The sequence below is a fragment of the Notothenia rossii genome (genome assembly GCF_949606895.1).
Source record: "Notothenia rossii genome assembly, chromosome: 1".
NCBI classification, from domain to species: domain Eukaryota; kingdom Metazoa; phylum Chordata; class Actinopteri; order Perciformes; family Nototheniidae; genus Notothenia; species Notothenia rossii.
The window spans coordinates 73086390-73102883 of record NC_136912.1 but is presented as its reverse complement, the minus strand read 5'-3'; the positions used below and the strand labels follow the sequence as shown (position 1 = coordinate 73102883).

General features: G+C 41.0%; 1 protein-coding gene across 1 annotated transcript; it reads right to left on the bottom strand.

Moving 5' to 3' along the window:
- Positions 1 to 2941: 2941 nt before the first annotated feature.
- Positions 2942 to 13986, bottom strand: ttc14 (tetratricopeptide repeat domain 14). Its single transcript, XM_079647112.1, has 12 exons — positions 13428 to 13986; positions 12400 to 12533; positions 11250 to 11449; positions 10797 to 10881; positions 9840 to 9969; positions 9250 to 9405; positions 8670 to 8741; positions 8414 to 8533; positions 7699 to 7821; positions 6761 to 6878; positions 5056 to 5162; positions 2942 to 4916 (listed from the first exon to the last, which is right to left on the bottom strand). Exons 1-12 carry the CDS (start codon positions 13559 to 13561, stop codon positions 3896 to 3898), a joined length of 2400 nt encoding a protein of 799 aa, XP_079503238.1. The 5' UTR covers positions 13562 to 13986; the 3' UTR covers positions 2942 to 3895.
- Between the last annotated feature and the right edge of the window lie 2508 nt (positions 13987 to 16494).

Below are 16494 nucleotides of genomic sequence, written 5' to 3'. Positions count from 1 at the left end.
CACTCAAAATCTCACGATACATGGCCCCATTCATTCTTTCCTTTACACGGATCAGTCGTCCTGGTCCCTTTGCAGAAAAACAGCCCCAAAGCATGATGTTTCCACCCCCATGTTTCACAGTAGGTATGGTGTTCTTTGGATGCAACTCAGCATTCTTTCTCCTCCAAACAGGTCTAGTTGAGTTTTTACCAAAAAGTTCTATTTTGGTTTCATCTAACCATATGACATTCTCCCAATCCTCTTCTGGATCATCTAAATGCTCTCTAGTACCTCATTCCCACCAACGGTGTTTCAGGGCCAGTTCGGAGCTGGAGCTTGAAAAGCACCGGGTTTTCCTGTTCACACCGCAGCTGAGCAGCCTCTTAGCTCCGGAATCCGGTTCATTTCGAGAACCAAAAAATTGTCCGGCCAGAGCAAAAGCACCACATATGTCACGCTTACGTCGAGGCGGGGGCAGGGGCAGGATCAACTCCTGAACAACAACAAAAAGCCGGCGTTTTATCCAGTTTGTACAGAACGATGGAGAAATTTAACAAGCAGCAGTGGTCCACTGAAGAGACCAGCTACCTACTGGGAATCTGGTCTTCCGAAGAGGTGCAGAGGAAGCTAGAGCACAATCGGCCATTGTTGTTGTTGTCGGTGTCAGCTGTGAGGGGTTTCCGCGCGGTTTGGCTTTATGAAGCAGGCACGCAAACGGTTACGTCATGACGCAAACGATGACGCAATGACGCAGCACCAGTCTGACTCTGGGCAGTGTGAAAAGAGCCGGAGCTAAACCGAAGAACCGGTTCTGAACCTGAAAAGCTCTAGCACGGAGCTTGAACCAGAGTTGTGTTGGTATGAATGAGGCATAGCAAACTTCAGACGGGCCTGGACATGTACTGGCTTAAGCAGGGGGACACGTCTGGCACTGCAGGATTTGAGTCCCTGGCGGCGTAGTGTGTTACTGATGGTAGCCTTTGTTACTTTGGTCCCAGCTCTCTGCAGGTCATTGTCTAGGTCCCCCCGTGTGGTTCTGGGATTTTTGCTCACCGTTCTTGTGATCATTTTGATCCCACGGGGTGAGATCTTGCGTGGAGCCCCAGATCGAGAAAGATTATCAGTGGTCTTGTATGTCTTCCATTTTCTAATATTTTGACGATTTTTAGATATGTGAACGAGAATATAGGTGATGTAATATTGATATGTAAACCTGCTTGAGGTATTTACTGTATATCAACTGTTCCCAATCTTTGGAACCCGAGCAGTGCTATAACCTATATTTTTATAATAATATGTCAAATGATAATATGAAAACACTGTGACAATGTGCAGAAATCAATAACCTGAATCTGCTGCCTAACCCGGCTGGAAAAAATGATGATATACGTTCATGTAAAATAGTGGTATTTCTCACACAAGGTTTCTAATGAGTGTTTTGGAAAGCTGAAACAAGTTTCTGAGGTTTACTGATGACTTTTAAAGTTACATGTCTATCAATACTCCTAGATAGTTACATTAAGACACGTGTTCTTTGTCTGTACAGCCCTGCATTAAAGAAAGAAGAAATGCCGTTATGGAAGCCGACAGCATGTCTCTGTTATATATCTGGAATGGGAAACAACTGAACACAATTGTCTGTTTGTGCTCATCTTCTCTATCTCTCTCACACTGTTTTCTAACTGGAGCTCTATGATCATAAGTCAAATATTTAAACTCAAGCTATATGATATCCATCAAATGTTTTTAAATAAGATTTATAGGACATGGCTTTCAAAACGTCCTCTGCAAAATAACGTTCTTAGTTGGATCGAAAGGCCTGCTCCTGTGTGGTTTGTTTGCATGTATACTTGTTTATGTGTACTGGGCTTATATGCAGTGTTTCCCACAGAATTTGATTCTATTTGTGGGGGCACCGCACCGCACCGCACCGCACCCCCCCCAGGCAAGAAAAGCCAAAGGCCCCTTAACCTATTCGGGTCATCATTGTTAATGAGTGAAACACACCAGAGTTGAGGCCTTATTCCAAAGCGACTTACAATGATCAATTACAGGGACATTCTCCCTGGAGTAACCAAGGGCTAAGTGCCTTACTCAAGGGCACACTAGTAGTGGTGTTCCAGGCAGGATTTGAACTCGCAACCTTCCACTCATCAGCCCTCCTCACTATCTATTGGATTAGACTACCAAAACATTAAAAAATTATTATAATAATATATATTTTTTTTTTTATGAGATCCATTTGTGGCGGACGATATTTAATTGTGGCGGCCCGCCACAAATAAATCAATGTATGGGAAACACTGATATGCCATTAATGATGGTATAGATTGACAGCTTTAGTCACAGGTTACTTTTGCATGCCAGGCTGTCAATAGTTATGTAAAATATTATGCACAAAACAAGAGAAAATAAACATGAACTGCACAAGATAGAACAGTAAAATATGACTTAATGCATCAGTACTTCAAACCCAACATTTAAAATATGAATATATTATGGTAAACGTCATGCATACCTTTACAACAAGTATTTACTCAAGTAATATTTTCAATGCAGGACTAATAAGTGAGGTAAAAGGATTTCAAATAGTTGTTCAACACTTAAGAAAACAATCATTACTGTGAAACCCCACCAACATATATGTTGTATTAGGATCTTTAAAACCAAAGTTAATTACATAATTAAAACATGCAATAGTTGGGATTTGGCCACTGAGCGCTTGTATATTCTTAACTGACTATTTCACCTTGGATGCTGTCTTTTATCAAGATGTGATTTTAACTTGCTTGACTCTTTGTGTGTGTGTTGGTCTTGTGAAGTAGAACATAACTTTAGGAAGATTGATGACAAACTAGCTTTTAGTATTTAGCATTAGTGTAGTGAAAACAGAAATAGAGAGCAATGAATAAAAGTGTGGAAAAACCTAAATAAAAAACTTAGACGACTTGGACACGGCATGTTATCTTGAGATTTTAATTGCTTTATTGATTCACCCATTTCACTGCAGGAAAAAATGTGTCGGGATACAACTGAAACATCTGCATGGTGTAAAGCTTGATAAGGTACAGCAGTACTAACAGTCGGCTTGTTTGGGATTCAACAAGCCACACAAAGAAAGCACAAATGGCCCAAGGCAGTAAACATAAGGCAGTATCTTTTTGAACAGATAACTCAAAATGAACACAAAACAAGAGACATTAAAGCCTGTAGCAACTGAAGTGACCTCAGACGTGAGGGATATGTAATACCTTGTCAAAATGTACACAAAAAGACCCTCTATGAATGGAGAACACCCAACAGATGATCAAATAATACCGACCTAAAATCGAATACTTGTAGTCATTGAAATCTTCGTTATTTTTCAAAAGATACAATAAGTGGAAAATGTCATTCTCTCATCACATTCCTCCGTTTTGCCAATGAGGTTATGTTTTTGGATTACAGTACAATTACCATCTTCAGGAAAGTTAGCATAGCATGGGCACAAATTATGTTCAGAACATTTCGATCACAACTTGAGCATGAACGCCCTCCTCAACTAGGAAAGATATTTTTTTAATGTGTTGTTTTAACACTCCGATCAATAATATAAAAAGGTATCTTTTTAGAATCCATGTTTTCACAATACGACTTAAAACTCAAACACACTGGAGCAGGAAGAGCGACTTCCCACCTGGAGATATTGGATCATCCTGGGGGCATGTGAACTATTCTAGTCCAGGAAGGTATTCATTATGAGCATTTTGACGAGCAATTACTACCGTTGCTCACAAGCCTTAAATCCACCATAAGACATTTCGACACTGAAGGTAATCCACAACAACTGGGAACAACGCAATAGCAGGGCTGAATTAATTCATAGTACAAACATCCATTTCAGTCACTAGTATCGGGCACGTTGTGGACTTTTGACTTATTTTCTCGGCCCGCCTCCCTTCCCCTTCTTAAACTGGGCGATCTGATTGAAGATATCCAACAGGTTAGTAGGGAGGTCTTTCTTAACGCTTCCTCCTGGCACTGAGGTCAAACTACTCGGTCTGGTGTGATTTCCCGCACCTTCTGATTTTCTACCACTTCCTGGTACATTTTCGTCTTCCCCCTTCCTGCTATCCTTATCTCCCTTTGTCTCTTCTACTTCTTGAATTTCTTCCCGCCCTCTGTTCTCATACCTACCTCCATCGAAGGAGTTCCTCTTGGGCGCGTCATGTCTCACCCTACTCTCTACGCTCTTTGACGTGGAAGCAGAGTTCCCTAAATATTCAGGGTTGAAATTAGATTTCCGTGAATACGCAGACTCGGCGGACGAGCAGGACACTGTTCGTCGTCTGTTCTCCCCCAAGCTGCTTCTCCTCTTGGAGTCACTTCCTCTCCTTTCTTTCCCGTTATCCTCCCTCCCTCTCTCACCCTTCCTTTCTCCACTCCGACTCCCCCTCTCCTCTCTTTCCTGGCTCTGACTGTTTTTCCTTTCCCCTGTCCTACTCTCCTTTCCGTCCTTTCTCTTCCTTTCTGTTTGTGGCGAGTCGGACTCTTCTTCCTCTGAAGCTGCAGACAACGAATACAGCTGAGAGATGCGTTTATCTTCAGCCTCGTTCTCCACTGCCTCCCCCTCATCCTCCTCCCCAAACCTCGGGCCTCCCTTCTGGTTGAGAAAGGTGGCGGAGGTGTTTGGAGGAGCGGGGTACCACTCCACCTCTTCCTCTTCTTCCTTCTCCTTCCGGTCTTTCTTGCTCTTACCCTCCTCGCTCCTCCTGCTGCTGCTCTCCTTTGAGGAGATCCTGCGATGGCGCTTACTTCCCCGCTTCCTCCTTTTCTTCTTCTTTTTGGACCTCCTGCGAGAGGAGTCAGACGACGAAGAAGAAGAAGGAGAAGAGTCCCTGGAGGAAGCGGTGGATGAGGGATTGGAAGATGCTGATCTCTTGCGTTTCTTCTTCATTCTGTAAAAAAATTAAAAACACATCCACTGAACACTTCATCCTCATAAACCTCAAATGATTTGGAGTTATGAAAAGGATCTCAATGACTTCATGTGTAGCCAATGTACCTGACACAGCTTTAAAAGATCGGACAACTCACCTCTTCTCCTCTTTTAAGATCTTACGCAATTTCTCAGCGCTGGTCTGGCTGCTTGTAGCTTTCTCCTGCTCCTTAGCCACCGCTTCTTCTCGCAGGCGAATTGATACCTTTAAGGCCGCCGGGTGATGCAAGGCAAGACATAACAATGGCAAGCAAAAGTCCACAAAGACACATTCAAACACGCCACGACCCAAGACATGCAACCCCGAAAACAATCAGTTATCAGCCATTTAGTAAATGATTCATGTTGGAGACAAAGGAAAGTCAGAGATTTGAGAAGGACAGCAGAATGTTATGATCACACGCCACAGACGACATGATAAAGAAATAGACAGAGGGTTAAAAACAGTTGTGTAATCCAAGAGAACGGTATTGGCAGAGAAGCAGAAGAATAGATAGAGAGAGGTACAGGCAGAGAAAGCACAAAGCATTTGTTTCCCAATCAGACAGAGAGAATGTTTCAACGTTACCGATTTGGACCAGGGGGACGCACGAGAGTCCAATAGAGGAGTTGATGTCATTGTGCCGTTTATTTATTTTCACCACCGCAAAGCACGTGACAAGGCCATGGAAGTTGAAGGGTCAAAGAGTCAGAGTCCCGAGGCCGCAGACACACACACAAACACCAAAACACTTCATCAGTCTTACAAACCAACATGGATGAGTTTAGGTACAAAATTCACTTTCAAAATTCATATTTAGTGTTAACACATGAAAATGGAACAGATAAAGTGTATTCAGTGTGCATGTAAATAATAACATATTGTAGAGGTTGTTGAAATGACTCCAGAAACACTTAATATCATATAGTTAGCTGTTTGTTAATTGTTAATATACTGAGTAAAGACTTACATTATACAGGGCAAAGTTTGACCTATCCAGTTAATAGCTGCCTACAAACCCACAAGGAATGTCTCCTGTTTGGATGTGAATCTTAGACGGATATTAAGCTGGTAAAACATTAGCAGACACACAGGAGTTTAAATCCTTCCTGCTTTTTGTCTCTATTGGTTAATAATCAGATCATGTAAAGTGGCCAGCAGGGAGGCAGTTTGAAAAGCTATGCATGTACAACAAATAATCTGATCTTAGAAAACTGCCAATCATCAAAAAGGAAGAATTCCCATTCAAGTTAGTTTCTAAAGATGAAAACACCTACATATCAATACCTGCACCTGTTGTGATGTCATTGCAAAATCTAAATAGTCAAGTTGTGTGTCTGCACGCCCTTGATTATAAGATTCATGCATGTCTTATCCGTGCTTTCATTTAAACCCCTTCATTCTTGGCCACTCGGGGGCAGTGGATACAAGGCTGTGAATGAACAGTTCCCTAACTAAGCAACCAGCAGCTGTACAGGTAGAAGAAAATGTGCCTTTATCTAGAGTTGTGTATCTGGTTCTTAAGCCTTTATGACTGTTTTCACACACCAGTAGTCATGTAACTCTGCTAATATAAACATTTTGACTATAGTCGCTCTATGAAAGAAAGACTGGGTCACAAAATACACAAAGCTTCTGAGAGCTCTTTATTCATTTGATTTCCCGAAATCAAACAATCCACTACATTGAAATGTGAGCTTAGCCAAGCCTCTATATGCACTTTATTGTTAGGGTGTGTTTCAATAGATAAGGCTCAAATACACAGAGTGCATTTCTGCCAACTTTCGCCTAACCCAGCGTGTTTGTGTGTGGTTCCCGCTCACCTGTATAGTCTCGGTTATTTTGTGCAGCGCTTCCTGGGCCTCAGGGTTTGACTCATCGAGAGATAGAGCTTTCCTGTAAAGTCCCTCTGCTGTGACCAGTTTCTCCTGTTCTTCAAGCCTACACACACACACACACACACACACACAAGAACTCTTATAAGATCCCAGATATTGATCAGAAACAAGGGCCAATATACCAGGCTTTTACAACTTGTATGTCTTCATTAGTTGTGTTTTTTACAATTATCCCAACAAACCAGATTCAAATTGACTACTTGTCTGTTCCAAAGCAGCGCTCCTAACATTCTAAGCCAGTGTTGACTCATCAAATACTTTGTTTACAGGCGTTCCTACTTCTAATTATCACTTTAATCGTAGTTTAAAAAAGGGAGGTAGTGACAGTAAGAGGTGGCAGAGAGTGCATTGTTTCTAAGGGCGGTGTAACTGCTGGGAAAGGCCAATTCTTTGTCACATACAATAATAATTAATTATAATAACGAGACACTTAACTAACAAAACCTCTCTAGACTGTAATCAAATGGTTCATGGAAATGGAAGCACTGCTAAATCGAATAATAATCATTTGTTGCCTTTAACCGCAGCCCTCACACTGAACCTGGCTTTATATTAACTCAATATAAATAAGGAAGTTCACTGGCAACCTTGTTGTTGCATGAAATAAGTAATCTAAGCAGGAAGTCCCTTCGTTATGCCTACAGCACAGAGGCACGAGGACGTAGATCACAAAGGTTAATGTAGTAATGGTTTTTTCATTTTCTGAAAAACAACCAGGACTGAAGAAAATGCTACTGAGCTGTTCACATGAAATCATTAAAGCTATTTGTTAGTGACCATTACATTTGAATGTATTTTTTAGCAGTATTGCATTCAATTATCCTTCTTCTTGAACTCATGAAAGCAAAGGTAGCAACGCTTACTGTTTTCCTCTCTCCACTAGAGTCTGGCAGAGGTACTTGTTGGCATTTCGGTGATCTGGACAGTTCTCCAGGGCCAGTTCAAAGTCTGTGATGGCCTTCATTATGCTGCCTTTGTTAGCATACCTGTGAATGACAACAAATGAAAGAAATGCACAATACGATCAAAAAACATCTAAAAAGGAGAATTCCGTCATCCTTGAGAACTAGGCTCCAAACCGGATTTACTTTCCTTCTCTTTTTGCTTAAACCTTGAGGTTTCACTAACTGTGGGTATTATGTTTTAGCATCGCTGCAGTTCTCTGGAACATGCATCTGTGATGTTGTTCGAAAAGGAGTTTCCTTTTGCTGTGCCTGGCGCTAAGCCAAAGAAATACGTGCATTTCCAAGCACATTAGACAATGAAGAGATGACAGGGGCATGTTCAGAAATATTGTTTCTCATGTTCTCTTTCAAATTACTTACTCTTTGACTGAGGCATTGTTCTTACGTGTTACTCACAGGGCACACGTGAACATTTCTTAACAAAAGATATTGCCTTAACATTCACCAAAATGTAAACCAAGTAGATGGGTAGTAAAAGTTTTGCTATGATTGTCTAAAAAAAAGGTAGAAATCAACTTTCAAGAGGACCTATATGAAAATGGTTATTTATGTAAACTGTGAGCCCAAACAAGAGTGATATAGTATAACATTCAATAAAGTAGAATCAACTCACAGAGCTCCACGTGCCACCAGTGCTTCTACATTATTAGTGTCGATATCCAGCGCTTTGTTGTATTCGTTCATGGCTTCCACATGACGACCATGTTTGAAGTGGTCTACACCTGCACGGACACTGAGAGAGCAAAGGCAGACAAGGAGCACGGAAAAAGGATTTTATTAACGTCAGAGGAAGAAAGACTAGAACATGGGCTGATTTTCCCTTTGTGCTGTGGTATCTATGAGAGACCAATGAAACACTCAAGCTTTACCACTTCAAGGCCCACGATGCAGACTGTCTCTTCCTGATTGCTGAGGCAAAATCCTCCTCGTGAAAAAGTTTACTGTGGAGAAAAGAGACAGAACTTCAGTGAGTATCGACCGTCTACCCGCTCTCTGTCAACGCTGTAGGCTTCCTGTTCTTAAAGAGAAGCAGTGTTTACCTGCCTACAGCAAAGGCCGAATAACAGCTTGCCAAGATTAAAGTAAAAAAACATTAACACTGGCTGGGGTCTGGCTGTTACAAGACATGCAAGGCTGATGTTCTAAGAGCGTTGGCCTTTGTACTGGGGCAAGTCAAATACTGACTTCTGGGTAAACTCCAGGGTTTCAACAACTCAGTATTAGCACATGATTTCCCAGCTCGGGGATGGGACAGTCCAGAGATCACATGAATGCACAGTTGGCATGGCTGGAAGTTCTGCACTCTCCAGGTGCCATTCTCAGTCATATATTTTTTCAGGCCAGCTTACGATAACCAACTTAAAAGTGATTATTTTCACGGATTGCAACTTGCCTCGACATTTTTAACACAGAGGGACAACAGGGATAAGATGTCAGCCGTTTGTTTACCTCTGCAGTCCTCTCATCATTGATGGTGGTTGGGTGTCACTAACTCCCACCTTCTCCAGCAGGTATTCCACCACAGAGGGGTTGTGGTAACCATGGCAGCTCTTCAGTATACACTCGTATGTCTCACGGGAGTCAGCGGCTGCACGAAGGCTACGACTAAAAGAAAGAGGAGAGGAGTCAGACAGTTACACGATCTACAAGAAAAAACTGGTTGTGTGTTGAAGGGCTTATTTTATCTTCTGTGGTGATCACTAAGCATTTACAAAGCTCACAGTGAAAAAAGTGAACATGAGCTATATTCATGAATGAGATTGAGCTTTTTTTAAGTACCTAGAATAATCTATATTACATAAGGTACATTTGGTATAAAGCAAGTATCCTTCTTCTTAGTGGGATGTTTGATTAAAATGCATCCCACATCCATTCATTAAGATATACATTCAAAAAGTAATGTTACAATTGCTGTTCAGTACACCACCAAACCTTTTCATACACATTTGGATTTGTATTATACATTTCTTTTTTTAAATAAGGATTAGCTTTTTAGAGGTTTGTGTTGTTTATTTTGTCATTTCATGTTGTGTAGTTACCTGTAGTGTATGGGCAACTCCTCGCGAGGAAAGACACCCAGCTTGATGTGCTCCAAGCCGGGAGAAAGAGCAGCCTGTTGGAGAGAAACTGTGATTTTCTCCTGGTAGCGATCGATGTCTTTCACTGCAGCTACAAAAGGAGAAAATGAAGCACTTAGATTTGCTAACATAAGTGTCTGTTGTTGCAGACATTTAGGGTAGCTTTACATATACATTGGTTGTATATTAGCAGTTTAATTGGAAGCTGGCTGAAAGTCACAAAAATATGCACACAGTTGGTTGTGTTACAGATGCCTAGCAACAACCAATTATCTAGAAACAAGGGCCGTTCCTCAATCGCGAGGAAACTGGCTTCCAAGCCCAATATTTCAAGGTTGCTACGTCATCGAGTGCCGCCGAAGGACTGTTCCAATCTCCAGCATACTTGGAATTCCACCGAGGCCACGTCGTTGGTTTGGGGGTAATTTCGAGGCTGCACGTGGGTAGACTTCGCGTCCTTCAAATCCCCACAATGCTTTGCGCACGGACCAATTTCAAAAACCCTTGCGGAGAATGGCTGAACCGACACAGCGCAGCACACATTTAAATGTAAGTATGTAGTGGCGTAGAACATGTGTTGGTAAATATGTTACTTTGTTGCATTTGTTATCACCAAAAATGTGTTCCGTGAAAGTAAAGCAAGTTCATAATTAGATCGTGAGGTATATATTTTCGGTACAGTTTATGTTGAAACCGTTAGAGAGAGTGGCACACTTGTTAGCCTGTTCCATTCTTCTTTGTTTTCCGAAGCCGTGGCTTGGAAGTATACTTGCTTTGTTTCTGAAGGAAGTAACTTGGAAGTATGCGACTACCAAGCCAGTATCCTCGCGATTGAGAAACGGCCAAGGTCTCGTGTTTAGTGCTGCATGTGTGCAAAGGAAACTTCAGACAAAAAGTGAATATGAGAAAAACATTGACCTCTAATGAAGTCCCCGATGTGGTAATAGGACAGAGGATCGTCATGGCTGCCAGTGGAGGGAACTTCTCGTATGTGACACAGAGCCTGAAGGTAGAAAGGGAAGAGAACAAATGGCCGGTTGATAAATGACTGAAATGATGAGTACTGTGTTTTCTACCAGGTGTGAGGTCGGAATGAGGTTACTAAAATAACCATAGTTCTGTGAATTCTTGAAGAAAAGCAGGTCCTGCTGAGCCTTTAGAAGAGAAGATTCCCAGCAGCCAAACAAAGGTATGAAACACAGTATGCGTAGATGAGACAAATTGTCCAATGTCAGTCATTAAGGAGTTGAGGGAAGCAGAGTTGGTACCAGTAAAGCTGGCCAACTGATCATTCCTATCTGCTGAAACTACAAGGATGACTGAGCGCTTTACATCTTTAAAAAGATTTTTGACATAGCTTGAGTGACATACCGACAACTCCAGGTCTTCTATGTCTCTCCTCAATCCTCCTGCCGTGCAAAGCAGAGTGAGAAAGAAGCCGTATTCTCTGATGTTGTTGATCCTCCCCACCAAAATGTCTCCCTTTTCCAAGTCCCTATACAACATGGTCCTTCTCTCCTCATAAGACACCTCCATGAATATCTCCATCGGTGGCATGATGGCATAGGGCTCTGAAAGAAAAGCAGACGAAAGAATAAAATGCTGCTATGAAATAAGCCCAGCAAGAATGTTACAAAAAAAGGTACGTTACAATCTATATACATCATCTATATTGTATTAAAAGACAGTTTAGGTGATCCCAGATAGCTCGAGGGGACTGAACAACATGAGAGCTGTTCGTTGAAAAGGGTTTTTTTGCCAATTGAAAAGAGGAAAATTAGCTGCAACGATTTGATCAACGGGAGAGTAATCGGAAACTATTTGAATAACGCCATTTATTTCCTCTTAGGTGTGGATGATTACAACTTTGTACTACTACTTCTCTATTGTATATAATATTAAACTGAATATCTTAAAGTTTTTTGTGACAAAACAAGACATTTAACCTGCCAATGGAAATCAGCATTAAGCGTTCTCTTAGAGGCTGTATTAGGCTCAGTTTTCATATCATATAAAACAAGAATACCAAAGGAATTCATAAGCTAGCTTGTCTGGAAGGATGCTTAATAATGCTCAAAAGATGGCATGGCCATATTCACTGGAGTCCGGTGTATCAAAAATCATGCAGTTTTGTGAATGCAGAATAAACAAGTTATTTTCACCAAATCTCAAAATGGTTTCTGCAGCAGGAGCACCTTGACACTCTTGGGTTTGTATAAAGTGGGAAAAGCTGAGACTGTTGTGGATTCAATGACGCTAATTGTTCTGATTTGTGTGATGATGTTAGTGCCCATAGTAGCCATTTAATTGTGTCTTAATGTAGTATTCAACCATTCTTTTTAAGTCTCAAGCAGAAGTATGAAAAAAGACCTAAAGCTGTGAGACGAATGGTACAAATCCAATTATTATTATTATCATCATATTATTATGACATACCTTACCCACACATTCAACATTTATTGTATATAAAAATTGGGAGCGTAATGTGGACGAGCGCTGAGTGTTGTAGTTAAACACAAACCTGCGGCATCCTCCTCCTCCTCCTCCTCCTCCTGCTCTTTGTGAGTGGCTGTTTTCCATGTTGGACAGAAAAGGATGTCAGCCTTTCTGGCAATGAACTGCTCAACAAGGGGGCTGTCCTGCCCATCACTCTTGCTGCACAAAAAACAAAAATTGTCACTGTTTAATAGAGGCTTTTAAGCAAATAACCGTCACACCTTTTTCATTGACTAGTTTGTACATCCTTGATTCCTTTCCTAGCTTCTTCCCGATACAAAAGCCAGAGGAAAGAGACAAAGCGGTACAATATCAGGAATGATCCATTATTGTTATCTTTAACTCATGGTATACAGGTGCACAGGGAGAGGACACTTTTCAGTTATGGGCCTTCTTCAAGCGACAAATTCACAATATGAAATCACAACATCTCTGTTTTAGAGATCCAGAGGCTTTGCCGGGCAATCACAAGAGGCGTCAGATTACCAACACAAGAAACAAATACAATATCCATAAGGCCTACTGTATAAGTAATAAAGATATCCCCTAAACAAGCCTACCACTGAAATAAATGGATTTAAAGAGATGGTTCAACCAAAAATACAAATTAAAAGACCATTATTTTTGATATAATTCCGACTTTTTCCAAGCAAAAATGCCAAATATTCATTAATTTAAAGATTTTAACTTAAGATGTTTTGGCTTGGAACTGCTGGTCAGACAAGCAAGGAAGTCAGCCTTTGGAATTAAGGAAATTGTGACACTATTCACACTTTCAAAGAATTCAAGGAAACAATTTTGCGTTATTTGTTGCTAATGAACATAATTGTTGGTTGCAACATTAAGTGACACCAACAAATAGTCAAGAGATTAATAAAATAAGAGGAAAAACTATTAACTACTAGCAAAATATTGTATGTGCAAATGTAGGAAGGGATTGTTTTTCTACAGGAAAAGTTTAAATGGAAGTTCAAACTATGGTGTATGAACGTCAATATGCAAAGTTTAAATATATTCACAACTAAACAAAAAAAAAGGAACAGGATGAAATACCTTTCACACGTGGCCTTGCACAGGTCAGACACCACAGCCTGGAAGTCTGGGTTTTCTATTTGTTCACATTTGAGTTTGTTGAACAATGATTCTCCATGATATGTCAAACACTGCCTCAACAAGTCCCTGTCCATTCTGATTCCACGGGACTGCAGTCACATTATTGTGCAAGTCAAAGATAACAATACAACAGCTGTTGACTATATAAAGAACGATTGAGCTGTAAGCAAACTCTAGAAAGTATGAAATGTGTCTCAGATAAATAAATGTAAGAATGTAATTACTTGGAGTCCATTCAATACAGTTAAGCGTTATTTAGATTCACAACGTTGCCCTCCCTGCATCGCTAGCTAGCCAAACAAACGCTAGTTAGTTATGCTAACAAACTGGGACGTGGACTTTTTCCTTCGTAAAAACGGAGTATATTCCAATAGTTTTGCATGAACAAGGCACCGCTGTTTCTAGTAACACAAAACCATGCTATCATTTTAATTCTGCAAAGTTTAGCTCGACAACTCAAACCTTTTGCCACCACACACGGAAAAGTGCGCATGCGCAAGTTGTGTTACACTGAAATTGTCCGAAGAAACAAATGCACATAGGAACCAAATTCCTTCAACTGAAACATTCATTCATCAAAAAAAAGAAGACCTATCTATCGTAGAGCAATAGAGATGGGATTTAACACTCAGAAAGCCACTGAGTGCGTTTGATTTCGGATTACAGTGACACACACAGTACGAGGTTTATTTAAAAAAAGGTGGGAGACTTTTTAGTATGGGCTCAGAACAGTCTCATAATACACACATGCACACAGAAGGATTCACACTTGTATTTCATGATCCGCAAAAGGATTCACCCTTGTATTTCCAGATCCACACTTGTGTTTTTCAATGCACACACAAATGTGTTCCGTTTCATATACATGTAAATAAAATCCAAATACAGAAAAAAGTTTTACATAGGTATTTTTGATCCACACATATTTGTTTTCCGTTTAAAACCCCTGCACCTGCAAACACAAACTGCTTTCTGTGCACGGATCGCTGCGCATTCGTGTGTGGGATTTTTGAGACTACTCTGACGGTCACCCGATTCGTACTTGTAATTTTTTCTATAGGCAATCAGATGTCTCCTCAATTCTAAGCCAATCACATGAGCGCGCCCCCACGAGGGTAGATTTCTTGCGTTCATGACGTAGTGCTTCATGTACGCATTTTGCGTAGTCCGGAGCTGACAGGTCCATGGAGCCTGCCTGCAGGCGCTAATCTCAGGACACCTCCACTCTCAGTACATTAGCCGTGTTCACACCGGAGTACTTTTCCCACTTTAGTTCCGATATAGTTCCAAAATGTCGAGTTCACACCAAAAAGAGCCGGAAAAAAAATTTGTTAATGAGAATCTTTTTACCCCCTTTTCCGTCCCTGCTAGAGAGCAGGGACTCTCATGCGGCTCTCTTGTGAGAAAAGAGCTATATTTCTGATTGGCTGGGCGGATTGCAAACCACGCCCCGTAAAACTCAAAAAAAGTGTTGTGAAGCCACCATTTTATTATCCTCGCATTAGCATTATTAGCATTAGCCCAGCGCAGAAACGCAAAGAGACTAACTTATGGCAACACAAAATAAAACATGGGAGCGGTGGAGATGAGGAGGTGTCGGCGTTCTGGCGATTTACTCGGAAGGCTTCAGTAGAAGCTGCTGGGAGTCCCAGGAAATGCACGCAAATACAAGCCTTTATATTATTCACTACGAAGCCAGTGCTAGAGAGTGAACTGTCAACGGGGGAGAGCCCCACCGGTCGTTATCGGCCGATATTCACTCTAAATAGTTTGATCGGTGCTCTCTATAAAGGCCGATCAGGAGAGCTGGATGTGATCGATATGGACATAAATGCGAGTGAAGTGTAACCGGACGCAACAGAGAGATCAGATCAGCTGCTGAGTCTGACGGAGACATGCAGCTCTGCATGATCACCTGAAGCTCCGCCCTCTGTTTAGCGAGCTGACCGGACTGCGCAAAATGCGTATATGAAGTGTCATAAACGCAATAAATCATACCCTCGTGGGGGTCACACATGTGATTGGCTTAGACTGGAGGAGACATCTGAATGGCTATAGATGAGAGAAATTACAAGTACGAATCGGGTGAGCGTCAGCGGAGTCTGAAAAAACCCACACACGAATGCACAGCGATCCGTGCACAGAAAGCGGTTTGTGTTTGCAGGTTCAGGTGATTTAAACGGAAAACAAATATGTGTGGATCAAAAATACATATGTTAAAACTTTTTTCTGTGTTTGGATTAAAAAAAAAAGTTATTTACATGTATATGAAACGGAACACATTTGTGTGTGCATTGAAAAACACAAGTGTGGATGCGGAAATCCTTCTGTTTGCATGTGTGTATTATGAGACTGTTCTGAGCCCATATTTTAGGAGTGTGCTCCCTCTCACTCTTGTTCGGCTGGGATCCGTCTTGTGTAAATATGACGTCACGTTCTCGTTGTAACCAGCGCCATATAGATAGAAGAGTTACACAGCGGAAGTCCAAAAACGGTTATCGTCACGTGGTTCATGTAGATGAGGATCGTTCCCCGGAAGTTCATGGCGGGCAATGTGAATGCATTGATAACAGGAGATAGAACTACGATTTTTGGTAATTATTAGTGAATAAAGGTTTTGATTTGCAATATTTATACAATAAATCGATATGTGTATGTATTTACATCAATATGTTTTAAAAAATAGAATTTGCTAATATTAAGTGATAATATTAGCATTAGTGTGAACAACTATTTTACATGTTAGGCTAACAGTGCCTTGGTTAAAGAGCCTGTTGCTGTTTATTTATAGCTTTGAATTCTTTAAAACCAATATTATCTTCTTAAACCTGTATGGTAGTCAGGAGCATCACTTTCTAATGTTTATTGATATATTTAGAGAGAGGGGATCTAAAGGAATGCTTCAAAATTCAGATTAGATTCATTTCTACCATTTTCTTAAATTCATGGTAGTTTCAGTAATCCCATGGTAATTGAGGACACAAGTTATCTAAATGACTAATGTCAT

Coding starts and splice junctions, on each gene's coding strand:
- ttc14 (XM_079647112.1), bottom strand. CDS start 13,561: ATGGACAGGGACTTGTTGAGGCAGTGTTTGACATATCATGGAGAATCA. Junction 12,534..13,427: donor TGCAAGGCCACGTGTGAAAG/GTATTTCATCCT, acceptor TTTTTTGTGCAG/CAAGAGTGATGGGCAGGACA. Junction 11,450..12,399: donor GGAGGAGGAGGATGCCGCAG/GTTTGTGTTTAA, acceptor CTTTTCTTTCAG/AGCCCTATGCCATCATGCCA.